The 24,060-nt window shown below is 40.8% G+C and overlaps 1 protein-coding gene across 2 annotated transcripts in view; it reads right to left on the bottom strand.

The window, feature by feature from the left end:
- Positions 1-20,026, bottom strand: part of LOC120731616 (sodium-coupled neutral amino acid transporter 3-like) — a 34,186-nt gene extending 14,160 nt beyond the window's left edge. The window contains exons 1-5 of one of the 2 annotated variants that reach the window (XM_040028714.1): positions 19,540-20,026; positions 5,334-5,563; positions 4,201-4,233; positions 3,931-4,024; positions 3,717-3,832 (exon numbers count right to left, since the gene is read on the bottom strand). In XM_040028714.1, coding sequence (XP_039884648.1) covers positions 3,717-3,832; positions 3,931-4,024; positions 4,201-4,233; positions 5,334-5,470 — 380 coding nt within the window. In that variant the 5' untranslated portion in view covers positions 5,471-5,563; positions 19,540-20,026. The remainder of the gene's footprint in view (positions 1-3,716; positions 3,833-3,930; positions 4,025-4,200; positions 4,234-5,333; positions 5,564-19,539) is intronic. The other variant, XM_040028715.1, reaches the window with a different exon arrangement.
- Between the last annotated feature and the right edge of the window lie 4,034 nt (positions 20,027-24,060).

Raw genomic sequence — 24,060 nt, 5'->3', positions numbered from 1 at the left:
GGAGGACAGATCTGCTGACAGTCAGACAGACTGACACACTTGGGTCACTGTAGTTCTGTTCTCAGCTTTCCACCCCACTGCATTCCTGCCCAGACCAGTGACACTGACCCACTTAAGCACCCACAAGCAAAAATCGGGGTGATATAAAACATCTGGAGATATAACTGAACCTTAAATCACCTTACATCTGGTCAGCATTCACCATAAATATTTACAGATAGTAGACAAATACAAGGTATACACTCACTGGACACTTCATTGGGTACACCTATTCAACTGCACTCTAACACAAATTTTTAATCTCACAATCACACTGTAGCAACTTAATGCGTTTAGGCAGAAAATGGTAAAGATGACCCGCTGAAGTTTAAATCGAGTGTGGAACGTGACTTTGAACTGTATTTCATGAATTATTCAGTGAGCGTAAACATCTAAACATCATGCATGCATATTGTTCAGACATCCCTACAGTTTGTCAACTAAAATACATGTAACTATTGACTTACACACAGTCAATAATGACTTACAGTATGTGGGTTGTTGCCCTGCAGGCCTAAATAATTACATATTAACATATGCAATTTAGCTTATAGTAGTTCATTCATTTATATTATTATGTTGTTGTCTTTTTTCCACTTATTTGAGCAAACACTAGTATTGTGTTCAGAATGACACAGTTCACTGTATGATAGTGTGACAAAAAAACAAAAAAAACGGGTTTAGCGGTTCGCTGACTCCACCGTCCTGCATGTCAAAGAGTCCTTGGGTGAAAGCTGTAGGATAAGGAAAACAGCACTTGTGTACATGAAGCTCATAGTGATAAAGTGTTTTGAGTGTTCAAATTGAGTAACAAAAGCACTATATAAGTACCAGTGCATTCAATAAAAGATTATATGGGACTTCTGAAGCAATCGACAGCCTGAAGCCCTATCTAGAGCACAGAAACATTTCCAGCATTTCTTGCCAAATGGTGTCTCTGATCCTGACTTTGTTTCTCAGTTGCTGCTCTATTGTTTGGTACAAGATCATACAGATATGGACAAAAAGACAAAAAGGAAGAGGCTTTCATCTATAACAGGATGGATAAATAGACACTACTTGTTTCATTTGGTCACGTACTATAAACTCGCACATGCTTATTTGCTATGAGTTAGTTTCAGCTGTTGGTTACTGTCAAGCAAAATTCTATTGCATTCACACAACAAAGTTCAAAATAAGGAGCTTTCTATACGCACACATAATTGCCTTGGAAATAACATCACAAATACAAAAGGTTTGGATGCTGTAAAAATGCACCTATCCACTTGAAAACAGTTCAAAGGCAACATATTAATGGTATGTCGACTATTTTTAAAAGTGATTTCTTCCTTAAAACACATGCTCGTTGGTTAATGGACTACTTTGTCATATTCTTCATTTTCTATTGTAGCAACAGTTTTTTATAGGGTTACTGATTTGGATTGCAAGCTTTCAGCACAGATGCATGGTGTTGGTATATGTGCAGCATAACCACATTTTGTGTGCATTGCAGCTTGGCAATGTCTTGCTGAAATAAGCGAGGCCTCAGATTTCAATTTTTAAATGAAACATTGTTAAATGATCACTGGTTGGCTGTATGGCACAAACTAATGAAACAGTTTGGATCAAGACAGATTTACATTTAGAAACAAGGATGTAGTATCCTGGAATGGCATTTAAAGATCGATCATCAAGCTACAAGCACACCAAAGACACAGCGCTACTATACATTTTATTACTTGACGTTTCACTTTAACTGGAGGACAGTTCAATAAACCGTGGCTGTCAGAAATCTCTAAGAAATTGAGTGCTATGCGTCTTAGAACAGTGCCCTTTAATCATTCAAAGAAAGATGTGTAGGTTCAGCACCAGCCACCTTACAGTCTCTCACCATCAATCAGGGATGACAAGAAGACAAGAAGATGAGTGAAAGTGCTGATTCCACCCATGGGATTATCCTCTAGAAACACAAACCTCGTTATTTTTCAGAACTGTGCAATAAAACAGATTAATCTTCAAACTATAAGCTTTGTGAACATGCACATTAAGACCCCACAAATCACGCAAAGCTTTGACAGCTCATCAGTCCAGTATAGAATCAACACGTTAGCTTTAATATTGTTTTAGAAAAGAAATAGGAGCTATATTGCACCCCAGATTATTACTATGTCTTACTATAAATCACGTCATTATGAAACTGATGCTAAGATAGGATACATGGATACATTAGACCTGTCTATAATGGAATGGGATTCAGATAGGGCGGTGTCATGTCTTTTTTTTTTATAATTGTTCACCTTCATCCAACACACGTTAGTTCTGCTTCCGCTCTTTGTCCTATGTCCCGACAGTCTACGGCCACACCCGTGTATCACACCCTCAGTATATATACTCCCCTGCGTCCCCCCGTTCCTTTGAGAGACGGTCTTGTGGTTTCCCTTCAACATTTTCTACTCTGTTCTCCTTGAGTTCTTTTGTTTGGAGTTGAGATTTTGCTCGAGTATTTTTGCTAGCGTCTTTGTGTTTCCAGTGAGCTTTATAGATGAATGATGCTTTTGTTGTTTTTGGATTTTTGCCTTGGTGCGTTTGTTTGCTTGTCTGAACCTGTATGACCCTCTCTTTGCATTAAAGATTGGGACTTTGGGCTTTAACATGTGATTGTTGCAGCTACCATGACAGAAAGATATAAAAATATGCTGGATGATGCCAGGAGATGACACAACAACAAAATCTAAAGCAATTTAGTATTTAGTTTGCAAGATTTTAAGGATCATTCTGATCGTCTGTGAAGGTTCTCAGTCATCCAGGTCATCGTGGTCTAAGGAGCTTGGAAAGAAAAGCGTCTGGACTCTGAGACGTTTCACCTCTCATCTGAGAAGCTTCTTCAGTTCTAGGATCAAATGGTGGAGAGTGCCAGATTTAAGCCCTATGGGAGTGTCCCCCCAGGAGGGACAATGGACCCCCTAATGATCCTCTACCTAATCACACAAGACAAAGTATGAAGACAGGTGTAGGTCACAATCAGCCAAAGTTTTGGGTGAGCCCATTGTGAAACCTAACCCCACCCTATCATGTGATTTCCTGAGGTCAGATGGCCCATGATCATTCTGATCGCCTTCTGTCTTTTCAACAAATACCATAACCAACAATAAATAAATAAATGGCCCAATCAAGCATAGAGAGCATGGGAACTCTGTCAATGAAAGGTCAAAAGACCTCCAGTGCATGTAATTGGACAGAAAATAACAACTGCAGCGGACTGTGACGTCATTAATCTGACAGACTGCACTGCTATTTTAAATGTTAAGCTGTTCTCACACACAGCACCCACATGCACTGTCTGAAGGTAGAATAACAACCGCACAGAAAAAAAAGTGGTAATTTTTTGCATCTGTTACTGCAAATGTACTTGTTTACAGCACATGTAAATGAGTTCCAGTACGATCTGTCTGAGTCATTATTTATCAAACAAATGTGCCCGGTGTTGTCGGTTTCTGTGTCATAATGAAGTTCTGCTGCAGGGTTAATACAAAACAATTATATTTTTCAATTAGGTGCTATTTATGAGTGACGCCGATCTCGACCTGGAATGACCTTAGAGGGAGGGAATGAATCAGGCGTGTCAGTGAAGTAGTGCGGTTAACGTGCAATCAAGGAAGTAACATGTTCCTCACATCGGACGTTTATGAACAACTTACAAAAACAGGACGACGCCCGCGTTGGCCATGGCATACGCAAGTCCTAGGATTCCACTACCCATGATTGCATTGCCCAAGTTGAAGACAGACATCCCAAATGAGGTTTTTCCTTCAAACTGCAACCGACAAGAGACAGAGGGCCAGAGTAAGCGTGTTATAACTTCAAGCACTTGCAGGCTTTGCCTATAATTCTAATAAAGCCGTTTGAACTTACATCTGTAAAGCGTGTAGTCTTCTTCTCCTCCACGCCTGATAAGAACTCCTGGCTCTCTGGTAGATTGGTGTCTGCATTTTCAGTCCTGTTAGGACTAACAATCACAAAAACTGTCAGAGGAGGACAAAGGAGCTGCACTAGGAGCAAAAACACTCAAATTAACAGCCTTACTGTGTTTCTGCCTTAATTTTCACAAAGAGAAAACAGGTGAGACAGATGCCACACACTTACTGTGAAACATTTTTTGCTCCTTTATTGCATCATACGTACCTAGCATTCTGGGCACTATTGGCTACAGTTTCCCTACAAGCAGCGTAGGGAGCGGTCATCCATCACCCAACGAGAGCACAAAGTGGAAAAACAACACCCAGAGTCATAATTTAATAAGAGCAATAACACTACAGTGAAAGGATTGTCTATAAATGATCGCCTGTGTCCTGGAGAGAGACGCTTTAATTATCCCATCTATTACATGGGCACAGGATACAACAAGTATTGCTAGACAGCCAGTGACATGATAATTAGGCACTGAGCTCACTCCATTATCCAGCACAAATTCCGGTACAGTAACTGAGAAGGCGATATGAGAATATTTTACTTAAAGGCACTTCAAAAGACATGTAATATTCATCCATTATTTGCTGTTACATGGGTTGTGCCTTCAGTTATGAGAGTCACTCTAATGATTAGGCCACAGCTAAGCCACAGGCAGCAGGTTAGAATAATCGGTCTAACTGGAAAGAACAAACTTATCTACTGCACTGTATCTGTCTTCAATGTGTTGTGAGTATAGTGATTGAAATAAAAAATTCCACCCATATACAGTATTTTGTCTTTGGACTGCCACAGGTAAAGACTTCAAGTCAGAGCAGCCACTGAAGAAATCAACTTACTTCATTTAAGGTAAAGAATCCAGTTTGGCATTTTCCTTGACCTCTGGCATTATCTTGCTATGAGAATTTGTTCTGTTTTATTAGAGGCACTTTTGAGACCCAAGACTGAATAATTTTTTTTAAAACCTTTAAATTGTTTTAGTGATTTATTGAAACAACACCAACCTTTGACTACTAAAAAGTAAGTAATAGATCATATTTATGGACCTGTATTTTCCAAAGGCAACATGAGCAAAATAAAAGAAATCCAAATTTACTCCAAACATTGTTTTACCTTTTGTTTTTAAATGACTACTTCAGTGATAGTAGCTTCCAGATTACCTCAAACACTGATATTATTTAGGATTTGCTTGTTAAATGTAAAAACACATGACATTTTAACTTTGCAAAAAAAAAAGAAAAGTGCATATCAACAACATAATTAAGTGGAAAAAACTGGTTAAGCATTGTTGTATATCGTTGTGCATTACTGACACAAGTATACACTGTAATAATCTATAGTATACTCACTTTTCACCGTCCTCTGCAAGTGGTGTTTTGGCTGATGCTGAGATTTCCTCCCCAGGCTCATGGCCTTTCCCATTAGGAATGGCACTCGCCTCAGCTGGAGTGTTCTCCACAGTCTCTGCTGGTTTATCCTCACTCATATCTGCTACAGTAGCTAATAATTTGTCCCTTGAAATTATGTGACCTTTTTTACTTCTTGCGAGAAAGTGAAGCTCTTATTTTCCTCGGTGGATCTGTAAGAGAAAAAAATAGGAGTTTAAGATGACCATTTTGCAATGAAACATCATCCATATTATGGCAGTTCTCTGGCATGTAATAACAACAAGACAATGAAAAGAATCACAGAATCACTGAGGTCATTCAAAGGTGTCTGTATCTTCAAACACCACACTCATGATTTTATCCACTGCTAAGAAGAGGATGGCAAAGACAACTCAGACGATTCAGAAAAATAATGCGAAAAATTTCAGTGAATTCAATTAAAATTTTCTTTTTTTTTAAATGAACTTTTTATTAAACCACACACTGGAAATGGAAGTAAATCAAGATCAACGTGACTGTAAAACTAGCCAACATTTCCTCCTGTAATCAAAAGCAAAAATAAGCTCCCACTAAAATAGATGTTTTGGCAAGTGCCATGAATAATTAACACATCAGCTGACAGGTCTACACTAAGCATACACATCTTTGAGTTAGCTGTGACACACTGGGCTTTGCATCAGGACTCTATTTCCTGGGTATCCTGTAGTGTTTTGTTGTCTTAGCTGACCAGCTGACATGAGAGGCCCAGAAAAGCCCCAGTGACATGTATCTCCTGGTCGCTGTTGTCTAAAGCCCCCTATCTGGCTTGCCCTGAATGTTCTCCTTTGGTCTGCTGCATAAACAGCGGTGGAAGCTATGACACTGGGGGGCCACAAAGGAGGAACACACAAATGTTTAAATCCCCAGCACTGGGATAAAAAGAGCAGAACCAGCCAAGACCAGCTACAAACCAGTTCTACCCGTCTTTGTGCCTTCATTTTTCTGCTTGTCACTTTTCTCTTGGTTTCCCCTTTTATTGAAGAGGGTTCAGCATTGCCACAATGCTCAGGGTTTTCTGTACTACCATTCCTGGCAACCACTCAGCTCTCCTTCTTCTCTCAGGCTTCTTCCGTTTCACAGCCCGCTCTTTTAAATGTACCAGCTCTTTTTTTCACAAATGTTTCACCGCATCAAATACAGTGTGCGTTGAATAAACTCCTCACCTAGCAGTCCTCTGAACCTGTCCTACCAACCACATTGCTGTGAGCTTCACTGCGCAGCCAGGCCTCTTGGTATCTCTGGCTAAAGCCAGGCAACGTGGTTGGGCAGCAGAGCACAGTGCACAATGGCACATGTTGTGTGGTTTCCTGGGAACGGCTTGGAGAACAGTGGCACTATTGTGCCAGGCATCATTATACTCCCGGGGCCCCCTTGGCTGTAGTTCGCCAGGCCACTCGAGAGGCTGAAAAGGTATTTTACTGGCCTCTAATTGAAAAGATGCCACCTTGAATTCAGTAAATGCCAATATCCTGTATCCATGCACAGTTGTAGCAGAGATGCTGACGGCAGCAATGGCAGAGGCAGGGCCACTCTCATGGGACAAATCACCGCACAGAACCACATTGCCACTCAAACAGTCTACAAATCACGAAACAGTTCAGGGAAGCCATTCAAAGACAATATGCGATGGACTGTCCAGCTACAAGAGTTTCTCCTAAATGACCTTGTGCAGCAGAGCTTGAAACAGCAGACCTGATTGGCGTGAGTTGTATCTTCGGCAATCATTATGTTCAGCAAAGGAAACACAAGACATTCTTGAAGGCAATTGAGTGAGAAGCCATAAACTGTCATGGACAGCATACGATGTATACTGTGTATCCCTTACATGGTCATTAGTGAGCATGGATGTTTATAGGATTTGAAAATAGGATGTGAAAAAGCCTACCTAGCCTTTCAGTAGCAAGCAACTGCTTTATTATCTCTGAGTCTGAACATAGTACAGACATCAAGCAGTAAAAGAAAAATCCTTGCACATGACTCAGGTGGCCTATATCATTTTTTTCCATTACTAACATGCATGTATGCGTGTATTGTTCTTAGTTTTATGACCACACAAGCGCAAATGACTACAGACAAGAAACGATGGAGTTGCAGCCCAACAGCTTGAAACCCAGTAGCCACAGAACCATTGTGATATTAAACAGTGGCAGGCTTGTGTCTACAAACTGGGATTTTCTGTAGTCTCTAGACACTATGTCATGCTAGCATGTAATATCTGTTTAGGCTGATTTCAGATCCAAGGGTTTGAAGAATTTTCAAGGTTGTTTATTTGGGGTTAAATGCCAAAGGTGGCAGCTAAAATACTACAGTACTAAAGTACTACAGTACTTAAGTAGAATTTTTGGATATCTGTCCATTACTTGAATATTTATTATTTTTGTTGCATGCTTAAATTTTACTCCCTACATTTTCACACAATTATCTGTACTTTGCACTACTTACATCTTTGTAACAGGCTCATTACTTTAGGTTTAACACGCTTGAGACTTATTGATTACTTTGTGCTACTGCCCAAGTTTCCACCTAAATTGGGGAAATAATACTATTAGTATGTCCATGATCGATGCTTATCACATATGACTGATGTAAACGATGTGGAAACAAAAGTTGCAAAACAACCGCACCATTTGCACCATATTATACTAGACTACAAGGAGTCACATCTTTTAAATGCCAGGTAACTTCAAATGCAACATTTCAAACAACTCAACAAACATCAGAAAACACTCAACGTGTTTCTGTGCAGTTTGTCACACAAGGTGTCTGCTGCTGTTATTTTAGGCCACCTGTGGGCTGTGTGATGGTTTTATAGCTGACCTTGTGTTGTTCTTTCCATGCTGGCTGTGTTTACTTTTAGGCAACTGAGGGTGGAGCTGAACTGGTTAGAGATCGAACAAACCTGAGCAGGCTGGGCTCAGGAGGCTTTAAAGCATTTAAAGCTGTTTTCCATTCACAAACTCAGGTGATTTAAATGTACTGACTAATATATATGGCTGATACACGGCTTATCTGATTTACTTAATAAAAATCTTCAGCATCACTCAAAGACTGTCTGTGGTCTCCTTTGTTTGTCACACCCAGAACTGGGTTCTGGGTTCAAATCCTATACCACCATAGAAAACCAGGAATATCTTTACAAAACTTTAAATTAAGCAAAAAATTGTAGACAGAAATTTTTTTTATTTAACTAAACAACAGAAGGCCCATGTAGGAAGACTAGAATTTCCACATTGCTTTCCAAAAATCCTTAATCCTATGCAAGACTTAATGCCACATTGTGATGCTCTTGGTGGGAGTAAATGAGTCTTTCCACAGCAACTGCAGAGGCTATGTTTATTCAAGCCCTCATCTAAAGCATCACCTCCGTTTGCCAACACACAGTGAGTGTGTCTGCCTCCATTCGCTGGCTCTGACGTAAGCAATTTTGCAGCGAGACGTCATCCCAGGAGGAGGGAAGCAGAGCCAGACAGTTTTTGTTGATCGTTATTCCCGAGTGATACCTGAATCAAATAACACTGATTCACCCTAAAGTATCGCTGTGCTTGTGTGAATTTGTGTTTGCAGTCAATTTAGTGTATACTGTAATTAAATGTGTGGCTCTCTATGCGTCTTGGTGGGTGGTGGGGGTGTTTATGTAATGAGTAATCTCAAACTGTAATACTGCTGCTGCTGCCACTGCTTGATGACATTCTAACAGGCCCGGGGGCCATATGAGCCTTCTTAATTGAGTCCCCAGTGTAATTTTCAAGGCTCTTAATCTGTTGAAATGTGTCTGACATTCAATGACTGTTTTTTACACCCAGGTCCAGTAAAGCAGACCTAAGATGTTTTAAATACTATAAGAAAGCAGGATGTGAATTATCATATCTATTTTGCTCATATAAAAGCTGACAAAGCGACTGTGCTGTGCAAGTCTGAGTCAATCATCATTTCTTTGTATTTTGTTGGGAAAATGGGAAATAGTTACAGAGATTTGTTAAAAGATCTACAAGCACATATGGGGTTTGAGGCAAAACAGAGTTTGTAAAATTCTAACAAACTGTAAAGACAATATTTGGTAAGACCATCTTTGTTTTTCAACACATTCTGAACTCTCTTAGGAAAGCTTTCGTGGAATTACTTTCTTCAGGAACAGCTCTCCATGCTCCCTGAAGGACATTCAAAGTTTTCCTTTGGATGTTGGCAGCGTTTTGTTCTTTTCTCTGTCAATATGATCCCACTCTGCTTCAATAATGTTGAGGTCTGTGTTCTGGGGAGCCCAGTCTACGACTGATAGTGCTCCACTGTGTGTTTCTCTATGGTATGCTTATCCTGCATGCTGAAAATTGCCAATCAGACACTTTCCAGATGATGTTGTATGGTGGATCAAAATCTGATGATAATTTTCTGAGTTTTATTCCTTGACACAATCTCAAACACCACTGGCTGAAATGCAGCCCCAAACTATGACAAATTTTCCTATTTGCTGACATTAATGTATCACTAAAAACGTTAAACAAAAGGAAAATTAAAGTGTGCTTGATTACTCATTAAATGCTCTTGACTATTTTGTAATATTTTGTGTCCTGGAAAAATGACAGGCAGCAAATATCTCATCCTGTTCTGTCCATGAATGTAAAAAGATTTCCTGGAGCTTAAGAGATTACACATGCCCATAACTTAACTGATGAGCTGCTAATAAGTCTATCAGCTAACAGTTTACTTTAAAACAATGAGTTCAGACTTGGCACCTCTGAAAGTCAGGATGATAAAAATGATCAGATTAGGGTCCATCTCTTTAAAGCAGGAAATGAGGATCAAACGGCTCAGGTCACTCCTGTATAAAAATAGCTGCTGACGAGGGAATAGCCTGACTGTAACCTCACATCATGTCACACATAAAGCTGTGTTTAAGTCCTCTGAATGTGCCACTGCACACAGCAGCTGCCTCAAATCGGCAGAAAATGCTTAACTAAAGCATCCAACAACCATCTGTTGGTGTTCTGGTGTTCACATAAAGGTAAAATTTACACAGATACACAACCACAAAGCATATGGAGCTTAATAATGGAAAAATCTCATGCTGTTATTGAATGAAGGAAACCCTCCAAACAGCTACAGGGAGAAAATAAAGCTATTTATGATAGAAAAGCATAAGAGGCCAGTGTAGAATTTACCTTGCACTAAACATGGCTTTTTAAAGTCCAATATCGATGGTCATACGAAATCCTCGGTAGTTCAAATATGAAAGCTACTCAGTCAGTATTTACTAGTATTTCATTATTAATATCTAATGAGTTTTAAAAGACATCTGTTTTCTTCCACTTATCCAGTTCCATCCATCCCAGCTGCCAAAGGCTGATCCCCAATCTGTCGCAGACCTAATGCAGAAACAACCACTTGCACCCACAGGCAATTTAGGATTACCCATCAACCTAACATCATGTCTTTGGACAGAGAGAACATACAAAGCCCCCAGGCTGGAATTAAGCCCACTCCCTTCTTGCTGTGAGGCAAGAGTGGAAACCACTGCACTGGCCAGATACAAACAGAGAAAACATTTTCTGCTCTCCAAAGGTAGAGCACTAGCTCCCCTTTTCAGATGCTTTTCGCTTGTGTGGCAATGTCTGATAAACCTTAAAAGATCCCATAATAAAGCATTATGGACTATTTGTTGTACATTTTGATGCCCTAACTGATAAAAATTAAAATAAAGTAAAAACCTTTTTGTCAGTTTGACTGCTTCTGTAGTTTCTGCACTCTGCCTTTGTATGGCAGCAGAGTTTCTATAGTACTTCACTGTAAGCAGAGTAAGCATTGTCTTCGGCACATCGCAGATGAGTTGGCTTGCGTTTCTATGACTGGAGTAGTTTTGCTGCTATTCAATTAACGCTCAAAAAGAATGAAATATTCCCAACACAACATGCACAAGGGTTGAAAATCTTGTGTTAACTGTCTTCAGGCCTCTCATTACCACTGCCCCCATGAATACTGGCATCCTCTGCTTCTGTTTCCTTACAGGTTGTTTTCCTGACCTCTCTCTCTCTCTCTCTGCAGCAGGCCATGAAGCACTACTGTGATTAGCCAGCAGGGCGAATAGGAGATTAACTTCTGACTGACAGATTTGTACGTGAGCTTCTGAGATGCTCCTCATATCCAGCGTTCCTATAAGCTGCTGTGAGACACACACGTCAGAGACTATAATACCACACCGGATGTGGTCCTAGATTAGCAGTGCACTTTAATATACACTGAGGTAGAAGGCATTATATCACAGCAAATGTTTCAGAGGGAATCTCTAATCATGATCATTGTGACTGTTTAAAGCAAAAATTTCTCCTTCAAACCACATTTGAAACAGAAGAGTGGACGATGAGTAGGAATGCACTAATTTAATAACACTCACTATTTTAACCAACTGTTACCGATGTTTGGCCGACATATGATGATGTGTGCTAATAAAGTCTGAAAGATGAACTTCTGTCAGTAAAATACTCTGCTTCACATCAAAACATTCAGTAGTAGTAGTAGCATTAGTACGGAGAATCATGTACAATTTGTGAAAAATCTTAGGAAACATCTGTACAGATTTTTTGAATTTAATAATGACTATCCTGAGTATGTATTAGGCTATCTAAGCATGGTGACAGTTGCTCAGAGGTTGTCAGGTTTTATCTTAGTAAAACCTGACTATTGGCTCTATTGCTCCATACGAGCTAGAATAACACTGGCTTTGGTCAGCAACTTTTAAAATCTTGGACCCACGCCTTGGCTTGATGTATGGGTCTCCCCTGTATTAAAGAAATAGACACTGATCAAGGTTGAGAGTGCCCGACTGAATGAACTGATAAACTACCACATTTTGAGACCTGAAATCAATCTGTATCATTTTACTTCATCTGCTAAAAACTATTAGTCAGGCAAAGGAAAAGCACTAGCTACACCCTCCCACATAGCAAAATTGGTATGGCCCGGATCTGGCCCACACAATGTGCTTACACATGTTCCACATACCACAAGGAATGACAACCCTTTGGTGGCCCAGATCTGGTTTGCCAGAGGTGGCCCACATGTGGGCCAGCACAAGGCCAGTTGCAGACACACTGGTGGTCCTGTGCTGGCCCATGTGTGGACAACCTCTGGCAAACCTGATCTCGGCCACCAAAGGGCCATCATTCTTTGCGGCATGTGGGCCATGTGTAATTTGTGTGCAGCCACGGGCCAGTTGCAGACACACTGCTGGCCCTGTGCTGGCCCAGAACAGTTTCAGCTCTGGCCCCAGATGTCAGCTTAATGAGTACCTTAATCAAGCCATGTAATAACAACATGTGCCGCAACATAATAGTGCAAAAGTAACATGACAAAACTCTGTTCAGACAGAGAAACGACTGATTCTTATATAGCGCTTTTCTAGTCTCCCAGATTACTCAAAGCGCTCTACACAACATGCCACATTCACACAGACTTTCTCTACACTGAGTGCTTCCTAACTACATTCATACACATTCACACTCTTGACAAGCAGACTGGAGGAGCCAGGGATCGAACTACTAACCTTCTGATCAGTTGGTGACCTGCTTTATCTCCTGAGCTACAGCCATCCAGTGGTCAACAGCAGTAAAACCTCACCAGGTTTTGGATAAAGTGTACACTCATAGACCTGTCAAGCCTGCATTTGAAACGTTGGCTACCATAGCAGTATAGCATTGCAACATGGCATTTGGGTCTTCTAACTAAAATAGGAAAATAGGAACATAAATAGTGCCATCATTGCCAGACCTGGCCCACATCTGGTTGGCATACACCCTGCCATGAAACCAGTCAGTCAGAAGCGCCAGCTTGATGCCGGATCCCGGCCAGACCTGTTTTCTATAGGCTTGGGCCACATAAACCAAACCATAATCGGGCCAGATATGGCATGCCATCACATAAACAGTGTCATCTACGTCAGGCCTGGCCCAGATCTGGATGACATACCACTTACCATGCCAGAAGTCAGCCAGCAGTGCTGGCTTGACACCAGATCCGGGCCAGACCTGTCTGCTATGTGGGCTGCCTCTTTACCTTTTTCAACTGAGAAAACCTGCATTACATGACAGCGGTACAACAGGAACAATTAAAACTATTTCAAAATAACCAAAACTTCGGTTGAAACCTAAAATGGAAATGCTATTGCACCATTTAGTAACTTGTGATACGCCAGCATGGGGGCACCAGTGTGGTGACTCAGTGGAAATGAAATTTATTTATAGACTCACCCAACACTTTCTGTCACTTTGCCTCAACTTTAACACTGAACACCCTAATACTGGAAGCGACAGTCAAACAACAACCACACAGAGAAGAGAGCACTGTGAGCTTCAGACCAATGCAAGCAGGACTCTGGATAAAGAAATAATGGCTACAGGGATGGGTTTAAGGCATACTGTATATAAAGATGTCATTTCCTGCCACTTCACAGAAATAAACCCATAATATGTACGCTCTTAGCTTGGTATTGCGGGTGTGCCACGAGTTGGGACTTGGTACCACTTCTCCAGCTTTCATCATAAATGCACGTGACATCACCAGTGCAAGATGCAAGATGCAAGAAAACTAAATTATACTCCATCAGAAAAGGGTGAAACAGATGATGAGGATTTGTTCAGACTGGTAGTAGCCATCCACAGGGCTAATAACACCTCAGAATTTCAAGTAACTACTTGAGAAATAAATTCGCACTGCAAATACAAAGATCACTATAGTGCAGAAAGGAACTAAATCTCCTCAGCCCTACTTTGTTGATGCATTTCTATAATTACTGCTTATGTAATATTGAAAAGATTCCAGTTCCTAGTACAATGTTCCTGTAGTATCATATGCCTGTGCATTTCCTTTAAAAGGTGCAAAAAAAAATCTATTTACATAATGAAGGTTATTGTACCTATAATCTGCAAAATCTCTGATCAAGCAGACTTCCTTCTCTTCCTTCTCTTGTTTTCCCAATCCTCTATCAAACACGTGCATTTGGCTCAGCAGATAATTATATTTTGGCTCAAGGCTGTGATGCATGTTTGACGCTTAGTGGTTTGGTGCTTGGCATAATAAAATACTTTTGCTGACTTTTGTTGACTTAACATGGGTATTGTGTTTGGATACGAGATAGGTGCATCCAAATAGAAAGCACAAAAAGCTCATTCTCTAACATTGCCACCTATGAGGACCATATTTCTCTTGAGGTGCTAAGCAGCTTTAAATACTTGACAAATACTTGACAGATTAATAAGCATCTGTAGTGTCTTCTGATCTGAATGTGATCCAATCCCTGTGGCTTGGTGGCTCACAAGACGCTATTACATCGTCTGCACAGAGCATAGGAGCACAAAAGTGAGATGGTTTGATAAAAAACTGCAAATAAATGGTAAATAAGCACAATTTTTATAAAGAATACCATTGTTGTCCAACTTTATTGGGCTTATGCCCTAAGCGAATAAACTTTCATACGATGTGAGGATATAATCAAACTATTTATCAGATGGCAAGTGTATTTTGAGGACACCCAAAGATGCATGCTCAATCATCCAGGTAAGTAAATCCCAAAAGGTTGATTCTGTTCATCTGGATGTAGCATTTAGCTAGCAAAATGTGAACTTACATGCAGCTTTGGTTGTTGTTTAGCCAGCGTGTTGTCAGTACAGTACAGTGGCCCTGAGAGGCCAAACAGACTGTAACTTAAGGAAACACCAGCAATAAGGAAAAATGCTGCAAAAGCACACAAAACACAACGGAAATAGGAAAAACGGGGAAGTGTTTCTGGGGTTATTGTCTCCCCAGAAACACTTCCTTCTTCTTTCGGAAATCTGTTTTTTCCTATTTCCGTTTTTGTTTTTTCTATTTCTGTTTTCTTTTTTCCTGTTTCCATTGTGTTTTGTGTGCTTTTGCAGCGTTTTTCTTATTACTGGTGTTTTCTTAAGTTACAGTCCGTTTGGCCTCTCAGGGCCACCATAGGGTACAGAGACAGGAGGGTCGCAAAGCTACTCTGCTGATAATAAGTAATTGCGACAATACTGGGAATAAATAAACATGCTTAATAAACATTTTATAAACAAAAGGTTCAGGATATCCTCAACAACTCATCTCAGTATCGCTGTCATCAGACAGAAGTGACCTTCACGAATCATCGACTGGTATCAAACTCCTTTCACAAAGATTTACAGCTTCCTCCAGAGTAAAAAGATGTGGACACATTGACAGCTGAGGTAAACAGCAGCCATCTTAATTAGGATAAGACACTGGAAAACAAAATTCAGTTGACTGCAATCTGCAATCTACTGACACCTAGTGGTGGTATTTTACACACTGTAATTTTAAGCGAAATGGGTAGGGAACAAGTCACTTTTTTTGGTAAGTTATGAGAATGCGGTTTAAAATTGTTTATGTTTATCCATGAAAACATCAGGGTCTGTAGTTTAGACTTTATTTATTAATTAAAAACTCTGTTTTGGATTTTTTGTACTTTGTAAAGAACACAAGGGATGTACAGAAGCGTTAACACTACAGCCACGAGATATACTATGATTGATATGAGATGACTTCTCTTTTTCAACCACTTGCCTAATGATGGTTTAATGCAAATGTTGCAAATAGTGTGTCTGAGTCTGCTTGTGATACCAAGAATGTCTGTTCCTTTCTTATGTACCTGTTTATTAAATACATGTGCAAACTGGTTTGGTTGCCAACATAGGTTAAAGGACAAATATACAGTATATAAATGATAGAAAACCATACAGACAACATATGACTTTTTGTCTCTTCACAAACTTTTGTTGCTCAGTATCTCAAACAGCAGATTGGCAAGGGAGTAAGCAAAGAGGACAGCACGTACACAGCAGAGGACATCATCTATATAATGCCTTCCATGCAGACATCCCTCATCGCCACACTTTTCAATGCCAGCTCAGTCTTCTCTTTATCATTTGTCCCAAAACAAAGAACCATCCCCTCCTGGCATCTGCTACCCGTCTCTCTCCTGTTTCCTCCTCATCACATGGTGATGCAAGTGTGGGGGGAAAGAGTGCATTCATTCAGCTGGAAGTACAACTCACGCAGTGTGTGACCACCAGGGTGGATATTGTACTGCTGACCATGTCACATGCCACAGCACCATGAAAGTCCAAATCCCAAATGTCCAAATGACGGAGAACTCCAGGGCACAGTGGGCATACAATGTAATCAGATCAATGTAAGGCTTAAGAATTAAATCCCTTATAGAAATTCACAGAGCACAGTGGCCAGTGATGGAAAATGAGCAAAAATGCAGTTCTAGGAGTAACATACTCAGAATTTAGGGGTTTCTAAGTTGGACAACTGGTAAGATTTTCCTCTGTGTGTCCTACTGAAATGTCCTTGCCAATTTAATAAAACCCTGTGATCACCTAAAGTCCACTAACAGAACTCACTGGCAGTGGTTCTCAAACTTGATACTGGGAATTTGGGGGGGAAAAATCCCACAGAACAAAATTATTTCCATCTTTGTGTGGTCCTTTTTTAAAAAAAAACAACTAATGGTTGTTTTTTTACTCTTTTCTGAACAGCTTACAAGTCAGAAATCAGGTATTCACCCAAAGGGCTCACAAACAAAAAATAATGAAAAAGAATCCACATTACAAACCAATCAATATATTATTATACACACAGCTGCACCTTTCCAAAACCAGGCATGAATTTAAGCAAATATAAAATTTCAATTAAACTGGCAGTGCCTCGTATGAGGCATTGGTTTAGACTCTTCTCAATCCACTCTTAATTACTTAGTTTGGTATAATTATTTTTCCCTTCTTAGAGCTCATCTATTGGGCTGGCATTTATCCCAAGTGGTCTGACCTTATGCAAGCTGTAAATCATCTAAAACACCCTTCAGGACATGTGCAGGTAGTTTTCAATAAACCTGTCTGCACTTTGAAAATGCAGTAATGCCGTGACTGATGACACCTTAACCACAGGACCTCCTTGTCTATGAATGTAAGTCTACATACTATAATGAGAACTAATATTAACTATAGACAAATGGTATATCTGATGTACATTTGTAGTCAGTAAGGTGAGAAGTTCCAGTGTAAAGCATGTGCACTCAAAACACAACAAAGCTGTTATGTCCCATCATTTTACCAAGAATAAACCCATGAAACTCACAAAATACAGAACTGATCATTAAAAGGCAAAATGAATATCTATTTGTGACTGTGGAGGGGAAAGGGTTAAGCAAATTCTTCAGTTTATCCCTTTCTTTAAGACCAAAATCAAATCTCTCAAGACCAGACAGTGGCTTAGGTCTTTCATAGTTTAATACTATTGACAAAGTCACCGCAGGGTGCTGCTTTCTTCTCACGGTGAACTACATTGCCTTCTAAGACTGAGAAATCCCTCCATGTTTTCTTTTCATTCTTGCACACGTACACCAATACTTCTCCAGGATCTGAATATACTTCTCACAGACGCAGAGCTTTGATCATATTAAACAAGAACTTCGTAAAGTCCTGTGTCTGCATCTGATCTAACAATGGAGAGAAAAAGAGGGCGGTGAAGAAGTCGTCAACATCTCTGATTCAATAACTGGAGTTTGAAAGACAAGAAACACAAATATTGATGAACACTTGAATCACTTTACAGTAGAGGACCATTTAGAGGTGTGAACGGAGACCACGAACACATTTACGCGGCGCTCCTCATTCTTTCACATTTGTCTTCTCAATCGATGTATTTTATAGTCAATCTGAGGGGCAGTGACATTTACATCACACAGTCTTTTTAACCTCCATTTCAATCATCAGTGCTGTATGCATGTATGTGCACACGTGCATGTGCTTACACGCACACAAATACAACCTGACCAAGTCAAATGGAGGTTTTTAATCACACAGCAGCTCAAAAGCTCAGCACACACAATGTCACCGGGGGCTGGATCAATCTGTTAACAGTGTGATTTAATTCTGGGATGGGGTGGGAGACTGCCCTCACATGGACCAGAAAGAGGAGTCAGTCAATTGTAACATCAGTGGCCAAGTAGGCTACACATGAGCTCTTGACAGCCCGCTCCAGCCTGCCGAGTCCAGCAGTCACAGTTTCACCTGCTGCCCTCAAGCCCCTGAAGTGACTCATCATGGAGGAGAGAATGACTGAAGACTTTTCCTGCAGGTCACCCCAGAAAACCTGCCGCTGCTATTGAGTTATTAGAATGGATTAATGTATGGATTAATGCATATCCTTAATATCATTCTGTGCACGCATGATAGAAAGTATCCATATCATGTTAAACAAACAGAGGTAATGCACATGTGTAGCACAGCCCAAAAACATCAGCTACAGAGTTATTACTGCATATATGCATGTGATGTGCAGCATTCTCTGTTTCCCCACTTCCTCCTCAGAATTGGCATGCAATCAGAAGTGTTAATTATGCCTCTCAGGCTGGCAAAGATCACCAAACACCAGGACCAGATGGCACCTGTAGCCACACTGTGACAGTGCGAGCCAGCTGTGGATGCCTTGCAAGTTTGACTGAAATATATAACACACAGCCAGATTAAACAGCCAGAACCAGTAAAATCCAACCTAGTCACTAAAATCTAAGGCATTAAAACGCAATTCCTAATCCCGAGCGCCATATATATGCAATAAAAATAGAAAAATAATCAGTGTAGAGTTTAGTTGGTCTTTAAGTTTGCAGTGGCCATTAAAAAATAGAGTCAGGGAATTTAAAGTGAATACTCTCCTTTAAAAAAAAATAAAAAATAAAAATTCTCCCATTTTTTACTGCTGGAAAAAAAATCTGTCTCCTGAGGAATATGTATGTAGTCTGTAGTTCTACGAGGATAAGCCCTGAGGAAGAAAGTAGCCTTCTTGGGGAGTCTGTGTAGCCCAAAGGGTGGCACAGGATCTCAATAGTAATGTCATCTGTCTGTTGCATGTTACTTGAATGAAAGAACCCAACAGCGTCATCGAGCAGCATATTCATGTTCTGTATGTGCATGCACAGAGAGCATCGTTTTTCTTTTACCTGAGCGAAGTCTAACATTTTCATCTCTACAACGTGAGAAAACACGCTTGTTGCTAAGTTTAACACACCGAGAGAGCTACAAATCAAGGTTACGGCAGATTTCCATTGCCTTACCAGAGAAGTACCAATGCCCTCCTCCAACTCCAAATATCTCCACACGAATCCTGCCTCCGCTCGCCTCTGCCTGCCTGCGCGTTGACAGCCTCTGTCGCGCTACGTCCGACCGCCTTGCCTCCCGGCTGCCTTTCTGTCATGTGTTTCCCGATGAATTCTTCTCGTAATCTTCTCAAAAGTGGGATGTGAAGAGTGTTCGGGTTCCGCCTACTGCATGCACAGCGACACAAATCAAATTCTTGTTGTGTATGCTGCGAGAGCGCGCCGGGTCGCGAGACACCCCCCTCGTCCTCCTCCTCCTCGTGCTCCTCCTGGGCTCTGTTTGGCACGCACCTTTAATCGCGCGGAAATGATGACCAGCACGAGATGGGTTAAAACGTCATTAAGATGTTGTGCATACACGGTGTTGGTTGTGGTTTATGTTTCATGTTCATGCATTTCTCATCACCGTGCCTGCGTGCGCGCGGTGAGACAAAGAGATCGTGAATGAACTGAGGGAGCCGACACATAGAAGATTTGTTTACTCGATTTAATTGCGTCTCCTTTAATTGCCTCCAAAAGAAAATGTAATGAAATTTTAACCAATTGCAGCGTCTCCCGTTTGAAACGCCATCAGCAACGTAAAACAGCATCCTCGACTATTTGCCACCAGCGCTGCTTACGCACACGGTCGACGCAAGCGCTATTTCTAGGTCACCGGCAGTAGCGCGTTTTGATGTCACACGGCTCCGGGGATCGTCTCCTTTCTCCCTCTTCCAGCTCACGTTCACAGGATAGGTCACACACACACCTGAGGTAAAATTAGACGAGGTGCCTCTTCCCTCGGATGTCTCTGACTGTATGTGTGTTGGTGATTTACTGGGAAAAAAATGACTAATTTATGGGCAATTTATATTAATTTTCTAGAAACTTTAAATGTATTTCAAAGTCTCTTCACAATAAACGCCATGCAAGCCTCCATTTTCTTTGAAGCTGTACAGCACTGAGCCCTGACCTTGTGGAAAAGACAGGACGTTTAACCCCACGGTGCATCTCCTTTGGGGATGACCCAGTGGGGAACAGCTACCCATAGAGGCAAGGGCCAGAGATGCTGAGAAAGTGGCTTGTGGAACCCAGAAGGTCAGCAGAGGAGCGCAACAGATGTATGCTATGGTACATCAAAGAGTGAACCCCATGAGTGTGTGCATCAATGTATATGCTTTAATGTGTGGTTGAACTCCAGAGAACTGTCTTTCATTGGTTCCCTTTCCCATAAATGAGGGGCTAGTATATTAACTAATGAGGAGGAGGCAGTGGATGCAAAGGAGATGCAGCCAATGATTCCAGAGGGACAGCAATTCATTTAGCTCCCTCTGTTCTTCCTTCTTTTAAGGATGTGGTCTCACCTTGCCTCACCTTATCTGTCTGCTAACAAGATGAAGTGCACGCAGTGCTCCGAGAGCGAGGTGTAACCATAGAAACTGCTTGTGCCAAAGGTTTGTTTCACATGTTAGATGAGCACTGAGAAGAGATACTAATGAAATTAACCCAAAAGTATGACAGTAATTAATTCATCTCAGCCAATCCGAACATAGAGAGCAACTACATGGTTAATCATAAGGTAAGTCATTAAATAACCGCACTGAAATTGGTAACAAACACAGCAGAGCAGGAAATGGACTGGTTCTTACTTGACACTTTTCAGCTTGAGCACTGAAAGCACTTTATACAACATGTCTCATTCACACAAGCATTTTCTACAACTAACTGCTTTCTATTTAACATTCACACTCCAATGAACACATCGAAGAGCAAGTTGGGGTTCAGTGTCTCACCCAAGAATACTTAGGCATGCCACCTGGAAATTGGAGCAGCCAGGGATCAAACCACCAACCTTCCAATTCGCTGCTGCTCAACCTCCACAGCTACATCCAGAGCTTTAAACAAGTTTTGGAGACAGTATTCCACGGACATCCTTTCAATCAGCACTGACTAAGCATGTGGTTACTACCAGCTATGCTCAGATGTCATTTGCAGTCTAAAACCTTTCAGCTTAAATACTTGAGATGCATATGAATTGATAGGTTGCAGTTATTTGCTTTTGGCTTGAAGATAACTTGTTTTGTTGGCAGAAAAGCTCCCAACAAAAAGCAAATAAGAATATCTTCTGGCTGCCTGCATTCTTTTGTCTCTCTGGCCAAAGTTCACAGGTGAACTTGGATCAACAAATTGTTGTTCTGGCTCAGACACCAACAAACATCACACAGACTAACATGGTAGTTTTTTCACAATAACAATAATAACCAAATAAAGTGTATTTTCCAATTAGCGAGATTACAGTACATTATAAGGAGCTTAATCAGATTCTGCTTTTAAACTATGGAGCTGTCACAGTTTGCTCACAGGACTGAATACTACTACTCAGATTTCACATGTTTGAATCCAGATGACTCTTTCTTCATGTGGTCAGGGAGGTTTCTGTCACAAAACGGCTGTGTGCAGGTAAGAGAAGGACCCAAACGCAAACTTGCAGAGATGAAAAGTAAACTAAAAAAAAACACAGCTTTATTGCTGGCATGGTGGGACACAAATCTAAACTGGGAAAACTACAGCACAAGGAGAGACAGGGCAAATCACAGCTATGAGGGAGACTACAGCACTGACAAAGAGAAACACAGGGCTTAAATACACTGAGGAACAACGAGGGAAATGAGACACAGAAGGAGAGCACAGCTGGGAGTAATTAGGCTGGAAGAGACAAGGGAAGCAAAACTAGAAACACTGACATGAGACACAGACCTTCAAAGTAAAACAGGAAACTTAACAGACTGGGGAGACAGAACATAGGGACCTGAAATATGGGACAGAAAGACACCACGCAAGAACAACATGCAACACAGGAAGCCATATACGGTAACAAAACCTAAGAACTATAACCACAATAACCATAAACAAACCAGGACCTCTCCAAAATAAAACATGACTACATGAACTTGACAACAAAAGACATGCAGACATGAAACACATAAAGGACAAGGGAGACTTACCACAGGGGTAGAAAACACGAGGGGAATCTAATAAACAAATGAACTCAGATAACCTAATGAACTTAAACATAAACCATAAACATCAAAATAGACTAAAACTCAAAACGCTGGGTCAAAAGACCCAGGATTGTAACAGTCTTACACAGGTAAGGCAGACTGGCACAACCAATTCAAAATCTGCAGCAGAGGAGAGTCAATATGGGAAATGAATAGAATTACTGAGCAACGAGAAAACAAGCTTCAATCACCAGGAGATCTTAGTGTCAACAACCCAGCAAGAAGAGGAGGACCAAGGTCATATACTGTAGGCAAGTAGAAGTGGAAATCAGGTGTGCCAGGAGAAACTAGGGCAACCATACCCATAGCTGTGAGGAGGTAAGCACCGTTAGCCCACACACAAGCCCACACAGACACAAACAGAGTAGAGCATATAGGGGGGAGACATACAGAAGGTGAGTCAGGACCTGGGAGGACTGGGGGATCATGAGACTAATACAGGTCAGAAGAAACAGCTCTGACCAAGAAGCCATGCACTAATTCTATAGTCAACCATTTAATTTCTGCTTTTAATGCATGTTCTTTAGAAATATTAGCATGAATGTGTCTGCTAGGTGGATTTATTTTACATTATAGGACGTCATAGGGGAGGGAAAATGCCTGTATTGGACAAGTGATGTTGAAGGTGAATTGCTGGGCAGAAGCATATGTTTAAAAGGTTAAAGGGTGTTTTCAGAATTTTTTGTTTGTTTGTTTTAAATTCCTAATCATTTTGTCAAAAAGAAAAAAAAATGAAAAAAGAGGAAAAACACACACACATCTTTGTACATTTTGCAACAGAGAAACAAAGCAGTGCAGCCTTGTGAACAGCTTTGAGGGGATTTATGAAAACAATGGGCGTCTGGGAGTACTGAGAGGTCAGGAGAAACATGTTTGACGTATATCAGCTCATGACTTTGGTAACTGGAGTAAATAAGCGGATTTAGACTTTAAAGTCACAGAACAGAAAAAAATAAGGCACATTGAGACTGAGACATCAAGTATTTTACAAGGAGCTTTCCTCACAAGTCTGGAGCAAGATTTTTCATTTTTTCTTTTTTTGCCTCCTGTCAGTCCTCCACAGCACCACAGCCCCCACCATCTTCATAATTAGGAGAAACAGGGAGAAAACATCTCATCACAGACCAGTAAACCCATTCAGTTAACTTTGCAGGATTGAAAGATGTTGCAATCAAAGACAATTAAGATCAGTCTACTGATGCATTCATCATTTGGGAGAGAGATGCCAGTCACTGTATGATTATCCCTGAAACATGGCCAACTCGTGGATGAGCAATAACCGGCCATTGCTGTGGAAATGATGCGGTTATGCAATTACCTGAGAGTCGGTTTCGGTGAGATGATTCTGTATGTGGGACTATAGGCCGTCTAGTAGATCAAGTGAATCGAGTGTGACGATGATTCGTATTTCTGCTGTGTGAACATCAGCTAACACTGG

The sequence above is a fragment of the Simochromis diagramma genome, unplaced genomic scaffold, assembly GCF_900408965.1.
Source record: "Simochromis diagramma unplaced genomic scaffold, fSimDia1.1 OVJJ01000483.1, whole genome shotgun sequence".
Classification (NCBI taxonomy): domain Eukaryota; kingdom Metazoa; phylum Chordata; class Actinopteri; order Cichliformes; family Cichlidae; genus Simochromis; species Simochromis diagramma.
Note: the sequence above shows the minus strand (reverse complement) of the source record. Positions and strands in the feature narration are given on the sequence as shown.